Source organism: Eurytemora carolleeae, unplaced genomic scaffold (genome assembly GCF_000591075.1).
Source record: "Eurytemora carolleeae unplaced genomic scaffold, Eaff_2.0 scaffold417, whole genome shotgun sequence".
In the NCBI taxonomy this organism is placed as follows: Eukaryota; Metazoa; Arthropoda; class Copepoda; order Calanoida; family Temoridae; genus Eurytemora; species Eurytemora carolleeae.
The window spans coordinates 140,662-149,987 of NW_019396423.1; the positions used below are offsets into that span (position 1 = coordinate 140,662).

General features: G+C 31.7%; 1 protein-coding gene across 1 annotated transcript; it reads left to right on the plus strand.

Moving 5' to 3' along the window:
• Positions 1-5,558: 5,558 nt before the first annotated feature.
• On the plus strand, positions 5,559-7,232 carry LOC111703009 (uncharacterized). Its single transcript, XM_023474848.1, has 3 exons — positions 5,559-5,663; positions 6,631-6,757; positions 7,064-7,232. Exons 1-3 carry the CDS (start codon positions 5,596-5,598, stop codon positions 7,172-7,174), a joined length of 306 nt encoding a protein of 101 aa, XP_023330616.1. The 5' UTR covers positions 5,559-5,595; the 3' UTR covers positions 7,175-7,232.
• Positions 7,233-9,326: the final 2,094 nt, after the last annotated feature.

Sequence of the window (9,326 nt, forward strand, 5' to 3'; positions counted from 1 at the left end):
AGTGCTGCTGATATCTTTGGCTGCATTGAAGATATTCTGGGAGCTTCTGACTGCTTTGCTTGTGTTTGTGACGTTCTAGGATACCTTGGAATTGATCTTTGCTAGTCGGACTAAATGTATGAACAGTTATTGATAAAAATATATATATTTGAAAAAGAGTTGCAGCTTTTTTGTTTGACAGATGTGTAATAATTATTAGGATATGGAATTGGTCAGTTCGGAAACCTGAATTGATTTTTTTAAAATTTTAATCAGTTTGAATTTTATGTTATACATAGAACATTTTCGATCATTTTAAGATTAAAATCATTGCATTTTGCGTGATTTATTTTTTCTATGTTGTCAAAAAAAGTACTTTTATTAAAGGAAAACTTAAAAAAAATCAAAGTTGTTAAATTCATATCTCTGCAATACAGAAATCAATTGAAAGACATGTTGGAAATGTCTGGAACAAGGCTATGTTGTTGTATAAAAAATATTTCTAAAATAAGGTTGCCAAATAAATTAGGATTTCCAAAAAATTACCATATTTTTTGCGCAATTTTTTGCGAATTTTTGAGCATGAAGCGCAATTAGTTTTGCGCAATTTTCTGCACATTTAGCGCAAAGCTGGTAGCATTGTCCAAAACGTAAATTTTACGCAAAACATGATATTTTTTAGCAAATTGACCAAAATTGATAGTTTCCGCACTGAAGGTTTATTCAAAAATTTAAATAAAAAAATTATGATAATGCTACTCTCAATTAGTAACTTCTAGTTACAAAAACTTCAAATTGCGGGACCAAAACTAATAAAATAGAATTTAGAATAGAATTGAAAATCAAAAATTGATGCATAGTTTTTATATAGATGTCTGAATCTTTGTGTGGTGTTTAAGGAAGTGTTCGCGAAAAATGAAAGGAGGTATAGGCTTACGGCGAAAAATAAGTGCTTTCAATCGCTACTAATCTTACTTCTATCTGTTGCGTCTATCAAGAGAAAATTTTTAAAAACTACTCATACCGAAGAACGTAGCTAGGGCTGGGCGCGTTCCTGGTGGAAAGATCGTTCTTTCCCGAGAATGAACGGAAAAATCATGAACGATCAATTCGTTCCGAAAAAAAACGAATGCTTAAAATGCGTTCTTAAGAATATTCGAACGATCAGTAAAAGAACGGAACGGGAATTGCTTGAAAAGAACGGTTATAATCGTTAACACGTTATTATTATCAAGAACGCGTTCTAAGTTGGGAACGCATTTTAAATCAGGAATGTGGATTCACCGAAAAAGGGTCAAACGACACAGGATCAAACGACAAAGGGTCAAACGAAAAAGGGTCAAAAGTGCGACAAAGGGTCAAACGACAAAAGGTCAAAATGATAAAAATATTTTTTGATTTGAATCATAGAAAACTCGCTTCGGGTTGGCAACATTTATTGCTGCAAGAATGTCCTACAAACATACGACCAAGTCTCATTTAATATATTTATGACGAACTTGACAGCATTGTATGACAAGTAAACATTTGGAGTAATGCAGAGCAGTACAATATGTAGTTTTTATTTGTATATTTATAACCTTTTTTCATAGTTTTGTAGACAAAAATATTCATTGCATTGAATTATAAATATAGAAACCAATAATATTCATACCGAGAGATTCTTTTAATTCCTCTCTATATATTCTATTCTCTATGCCCATATTATAAGCTTTTTTACTTTCTCATGGGATATAGGGTATATTATTTATGTGAAGTAAAAAAATAAAACATCTTTAAAATATATATAATTAATGATCTTATCGGAATTTTCCCTTCCCTTCATCCCCTCCCTGGTGAGCGGGGGAAGGCAGGCGACCATGAGCCACCACTATTTCCCCCCTCCGTACCACATATTAGCTTTTTTCTCTTCCGACAGCCATGAGCCACCACTATTTCCCCTTCCGTACCACCACATTTGACTCTTCCGGGCAAAAATACTTTTTTAAATGGTATATTTAGGGCCCTTAAAGTGTGATTTAACAAAATCCAGCCGCGTCACTCAATACATATATATTTAGATCTTAATATTTCAGTGTTAATATGTTAACAGTTTGAAAAGTAAATCTAGAGAGGACCTGAATCTGATTTAACAGATTAATGTAAACTGTAAAATCTTTTTTTTGCAAATCTAGATTCTGATTTTCACAAAAAATGGCTTATTTTTAAGAGCAATATCAATTTTAAAAATGATGCACCATAAAATAAACCTCAGTTTTGAAGGGAACCAGCTTGTGTGAGACTAACCTGAACAATTTGTTTCAGCTCCCACAATACGAAAATCAGAATTTAGTTTTACAGTTTACATTATAAGAGAAATCATCCTTATTATACATATTAAAACTGAAATAGTAAGATCTATAAATATATATGTATTGAGTGACGCGGCTGGATTTTTTAAAATCACACTTTAAAGGCCCTAATACCATAAAAAAAGTAGTTTTGTCCGGAATCGAGTCAAGTGGTGGTACGGAAGGGGAAATAGTGGCGGCTCATGGCTGCCGGAAGAGAAAAAAGCTAATATGTGGTACGGAAACTTCAAATTATGTTTTGAAGACTTATTTTATTTTATTATATTTATATATTCTGAAGATTGCGTAGGATGAAAATTCAATGTTTGTTTTTAACATATATTTACAATAATGCATGGTTACCCTAAATGGATGAGACTTCAGAGACGACTGTACGGAATAAATACATTCTGTTTTCTGATATTCACAATTATCGGCAACTTTGAACTTGTGTCTTTCTTTGGCTTATTATTAAATAAGATAATAAAAGACTATATTCAAGGCACAAGGCTAAATTAACCTTAAGATTGTCATGTCATAAAAGTTTCAGGTCGTCTTTACAGTCTCATACTTTGTGGACAACCCTGTATTGGGAAGAAATAAGATATTGAGCGAATCAGCGAATGTCTTCTTGGGCGCAACAATAAACTTTTAAATTTTTAAGACTTTAAATGTTGCATCGCCCACAAAAAAAAATTGAACGAATTTTGGTAATGATGCAGAAGATTGAAACATGCCAAACCCCTTTATATTTAACTTGAATTAGCATAAAGATAGTTGTACCTAATTCTCTCTGATGTAAATCTGTTTTTATTATTGTAGTTGCCTATAGTTTTTCTTATCAATTTAAACTTTTTTATCGTTATAAAAACATGTTTAAAGTCAACAAATGTTTTATAATTTACAACGCAATTTGAAAACATTTCTGTTTAAACAATTAAACTTTTTACTTTTCAAAATTTAAAGTAAAAAAGCATTTTTGAATTGTTGCTTATTTATAAACTAGCTAAAGTGCCGGGCGTTGCCGTGAAATATATAAAATATTTTTAGTCTAAATATGTGCGAATAGCTTTATAATATGAAATTTCAGGGTTACCTTCTAATGACGAGAATGTAAAGACGACCTCAATCTCTTAAAATATGACGATGATGTCAAATTAAGGGTTCTAGCCTGAATATAGTATTTTAATTGCTTATTAAATGATGAATACAAGAAAACAGACAGTATAAATTTTGCTATTTCATCTCATGATCTCATCCTTTTTAGGTAACCCTGTATATGAATGATACAGACTTTCTTCGATGTTTAAATATATTTTTCTTCGAGATAAAATTTGGAAGTACACTTTTAGAAAAATAATTATGCTTGAATTAGTTAAAAAATATATTCATGAATTGTGTTTACAAGGCACCCTCATAAAGTAATATTACAGAATTACTGAATATTGTGATTTTTTTCTGGCGGCCACATATTGCCACCCCAAATGGAGGTCATAAGGAGAATCATTTAAGGAGTATTGACTGACAAGTTCTCTTCAAAAAGAATTCCAAAGAAGTTTTTCTGTTGGTAGACTCCACAAGCGGAGGAATTTAGGAGTATGATGCATTTTCAGTGGAAAATAGAGAACTCCGCTTGAGGTGTAACTGTGGACTTTTAAAAGAAATTCGGGAGAATTAATTTTAGTTGGTTGACACCACAAGTTGAGAGTGTGGCATATTTTACTTCATGACAAAAAAATCTGTAAAATACCGATAATAAATATGAATTTTATCAATTTATTGTTGTAACAGGATGATTTTCTGCAAAACACACATCTGTAAGGCTCTCCTTTGGTCAATTCCACAGTGAGCAGAATTCTCTATTTTCAGCGAATAAAAGGAGTCCTCTTCTTAAAGGGACTGTAAAGGAAAAATGAAAGGGGGTATAAGCTGAAAGCTAATCCCTGTAGCTCTTGATCGCGACCCATGAAAGTTTTATCTGATGTTCCTGTCTCGAGAAATTGATATAAAACTGTGTTAAAATTATACGAAAGTTCATATATGTAAAATTTAGAAAACCTTAAAATTAAATCACGTGACCAGAACTATCACCAATGGCGAGCAGTATACTGGTCACGTGTCTCCGCCTGTATCACGTGACCACTTTACTTCACTGCCATTGGTGGAATTTTTGGTCAAGTAATACGGACTTATAAATAATATTATGAATTAAATCTATTAAAAATAGAAATAACAAATATAAAATTAGAATTGGAGTAAACGTAAGTTACAAAATTAGCTTTCTCTGGGATATCATCGTTTTCAGATTGGTTGCTTATTTGCTGAATTTGATCTATCTAAACCCACTACTTTTATACAAAATTGTATATATATTAATGTTCGTATAATTTTAACACAGTTTTATATCAATTTCTCGAGATAGGAACATCAGATATAACTTTCATGCATGAGTCGCGATCGAGAGCTAAAGTGATTAGATTTCAGCCTATTCCCCCTTTCATTTTTCCTTTACAGTCCCTTTAAGAAGAACAAGTGAATTTCAAAGTGGATTTTCTTGCTGGTTTGCTGAAGAAAAATTCTTTAAAATACGGATAATTAATATGAGTTTTATGAATTTATTGTATTTCGGAGGATGAACAACAACAATCGTTCAGTGAGAAAACTATCGAAATAGATGGAAAATGAACGATAATTTTGAGAACGAACGAAATCAATTTTTTTGAATGGTTGAAAAAAAAACAAAGTGGGATGTTTAAAAGCCAAAAGTGGAATAAAATCTTAGCTTAAAGTCGAGTTGTGGAACGACTTAGTACGAATTTAAGTCAACTTTAAAAGTCGACACTTTCTCGACTTGAAAAATCTCGTCCAAAAATGGTATAAAATCTTGTCCAAAGGTGGTCTCAGCTTTAAGTCGAATTTTGGAACAGTTATTTACAAGTTTAAGTCGACTTAAATTATCGAGTTAAAGTGTTTAAGTCGATTAAATTATCGAGTTAAAGTCGACTTCTGGGTGTTAAAAGTTGAGGTAATGTCGACTTTTGTACGTTGGGAATCTCTAAATTATAAGCAAAGCCGTTAAAAGCAGCACATTATAAACTTGAACCTCTTTTTGTATACTTTTTTCTTTTTTATGAAATTATAATTCCCAATTGTTGACTCAAAAAAAACCTTGAAATTGATAGATATGTATTTGTTTTACTTCGTTTGAAATGTTCTAAAGATAAGAATTTTTGTATATATATGAGATTTATTTTAATCTTATTCATCAATTCTCCATATATTCAACATGATTGGAAAACTCACCATTGTTCTTCTGGTCGCTTGTATTGTCTTCACTGAAGCAGCAAAATTCAAGTAAAATCTTAGCTTAAAGGGACTGTAAGCGTAATTTCAAGTGAACTTTTATTTAAAGAGGGCCTTCACCGAATCACAACGAAATTTGTAAGAATACAAGCGGTTTTCGATAAGTAAACACACAGATATCTCTATTTAAACAAAGGTTTCAAGGATACCATTCTAAATCAGGCATTGTCATCTTTGCACTAATAAAAGAGCATTTTAAAATATTCAAAAACAGGTCAATTAAAAAAAAGAAATTTCTTTTATAGATTTTTTTCTCTAGCAATCCAAACTATCAAAGTGCTTTTTATGTTTTGATTCAGGCAGAATAGATTAAAGAATTTATGCATATTGTTAATGTAAGGAATTGAGTCTAAACTCTGATTTTCCCATCCCTATAACTTGTTAACCTGATGGCGAAAACCTTAAGTTTTTTGGCCCAGAAGAATTCATAGTTTGAAATATCTTAGGTCCACGACATTGGGTTTAAAAGATATGGAGATTGGAAAATCAGAGTTTGTGGCAAAGACTCAATTCCTTAACTTACATTTTTACTATAGAACATATAGTATAAAGCCTTTTATTCTTAACTCTTCAAATTAATTTCAGAATTTTCTGTTTAAATTGATGCATTTTTTAAATAATAAATGTCAACATTTTTTTCAGTCTAAATTGTCAATTTTTGATGCCCATACACAATTTTTGGGGTCATTTTAGTTGCCACAATAAAAAGTCCAATCTGATACAGATACTTGTGTGTGGTCTTTAAAAATCATTATTGTGCTTGTTTCTAGGTTTTATATACTAGGCGAATGAGTACTAGGCTAAAATGTTACTGATCCATTTAAAAGGAGTAATTGGTAAAATATTTTTACGTGAGAGCTCGCGCATCTTGTAGTTAAAGACAAGCAAATAATGAATATAAATAAGGGGATATTGGGTCAAATATTTTAGACCGGTTGGATCTATCAATTGTGTTTAGGAAATTGAACACCAAGGATCACCCTGTCCCTTACTGCTCAAACGACGAGATCCTCGGCTGTGTTGGAGAGATCTCTGGAGCTCTGTTTGACTGTGGACTGACCTTTGATATTGTTGGGTGCATCCAGGTAGAAAATACAGTGGATCTGCCTTAATTTGAAATTTAAAAAAACAAGAGTTTAAGTTTTATGAATGCCAGGTTTTAGGAAAATGCATGATAAATGCCAAGAGGGCACTAAAAAATGGGTCAGGGGTGAATTTAATTTTGTCTTTATATCGCTTACATTTTTGAAGAAAACCATGAATTAAAAAGATTTTGAAAAAAAAAGAAAAAACGATTTTTTAACAAAGCAAATGCCCTCTTTTTTAATCGTCTTGGCTGTTAAAAGTAGGAATTTGTTTAATTGAACCTGTTTAAATATCTTTATATCTAGGATGTCCTTGGGGCCTCGAACTGTGGAAACTGTATCTGTGATGTGCTTGCATATCTTGGATTAGATCTCTGCTACCTAGAGGAACTAAAAGAGAAGAAACGAAACATGTAAAACATGGAAAGCTAAAATAATTGACAAAATTGAAATAAAAATTGTATTGTTTTAAAAATTGTTTAAAAATGTAGTGTATTAACCCTAAAACGGATGGGATGGGGTGGGGGGTGTTTTTCAAAAACCGGCCATTTAGTATATGATCAAATTACTCAATTAAAGGCAGAAACCAAAAATAAAGCTTCAAATCTTGATATTTAAAGATTTTTGAGTCGTCTTTACAGTCTCATCCTTTGTGGGGGTACCCTGTGCATTAGAAAAAAATTGCCGGAACATAGTTGAGACTGGACATGTTTGGAATTTTGTTTTAGCCAGGTCAACAATTTGGTTGCTTGCATTAATTTAACAAACAGTAGCCTTTTGTTTTCAACTGTTAACTATACTTTCAGTCATCTTTCATTCTTTATTTAGAGGGATACCCTAGATTTACATAATTTTACATAGGTTCATATTGTTTTACATAGTCTTACATAGTTTTACATAGTTTTCAAAGTTTTGCATCGTTTTAAATACAGTGATGACCAGAAAACTCTGGAATAGGAAGTCGACTTTTAGTTTCAAGATATGACTTTAAATAGTTCAATGAACAAGAGGCACAGCAATTGTACAGCTTAAACAGACCCATTTTACCTTATAATGGATTTGATAATGTGAATAAAGCTAATGTTTAGCTTTATCAAAATCAAATCAAAATGGAAAAAAGTAGACGGTGGACAAGTACAAAAAGCAGGAAATTATAATTTGTGCAACAATTTAACATTCTTTGAACACCAAATTTTTGTTATTGAGATATTACACAACTTTAAAATCTTGGCATTTATGAGAAAAAAAGATGTTTTCAAATAAAACACAATATGCTGTTTTTCTCAAAAATTACATTGGGCGACACAAAGTTGCTTTCTACTAAAAGTGCACAAAAATTTTGCGCTGAAGAAATCTTTCCAAAGGCCTGGGTAATGGAAAAGTTTTTTGTTTTATAAATCCATAAAAACTTTAGAAAACTATCAGGTTCCAAATTTTCTTAATATTTTGTTGGTTTAATGTGTGCAAATTGTATTTTTGCTTTCGTTGGTATCTAAAAGGAACAAGGAAAAGGAACAAAGTTTACTATAAACTTAATAGAAACTCAAGTATAAAGAACTGAATAAAGGCAACTTTACAAAGAGAAACTCAATATAACAAGCCAGATGGAATCGATTAAAGCACTAACTTTGCACAGACATTTATTTTACATTATTATTAAAATACAAACTGAGGATCAACCGAAGTTAATCCTGGAATCATAGATGGAGCTAATTCTCCTCTCGGAGCTACTGGAGCTGTGATCGACCGCTCTCTTCTCCTCCTTCATCAAGACTCCTTATCGTGTTTGGCAAGCTAGAGTATCTAGATAAGGCGGAGGAGGGGGGTCTACCCAACCTCTTAGGATGAGGTAGGGGGTGGAGGTTACATTACATAATTGATTTCTGACGTTTACATTCATGTAAACAAACTGCAGCCTACAAAAATCAAAAGTTAAAACAAAAATATATTTTAAGAGTATTTCAAATCGATTATTTAATTAGAGCTGTTTTGCTGATAAAGAATATAAATTAAAGTTTAAAAATATATTTTCTTTTGAAACAAAAGTATTTTTTTAATCGAACGAATAAACAATATTTTTCAATTAATCGTTTTTTCTTCAGATTGAACAACAAATAATTAGTAAATGTTGAAAAATAGTGCTGGATTTTGTTCTTGCAATTTTACAAACGTTGATTATCAACCTGTTAAATCGGATAAATCAGAAAGATAAGATCAGATTCTGGTCCTCTCTAGATTTATTTTTCAAACTGTTAAATCAGATGCAGGTCCTCTCTAGATTTACTTTTCAAAATGTTAAATGAGATTCAGGTCCTCTCTAGATTTACTTTTTAAACTGTTAAATCAGATTCAGGTCCTCTCTAGATTTACTTTTCAAACTGTTAAATCAGATTCAGGTCCTCTCAACATTTACTTTTCAAACTGTTAAATCAGATTCAGGTCCTCTCTAGATTTACTTTTCAACCTGTTAATCAGATTCAGGTCCTCTCTAGATTTACTTTTCAACATGTTAAATCAGATTCAGGTCCTCTCCAGATTTACTTTTGTTCGTTCCCCCCCCCCCCCCCCC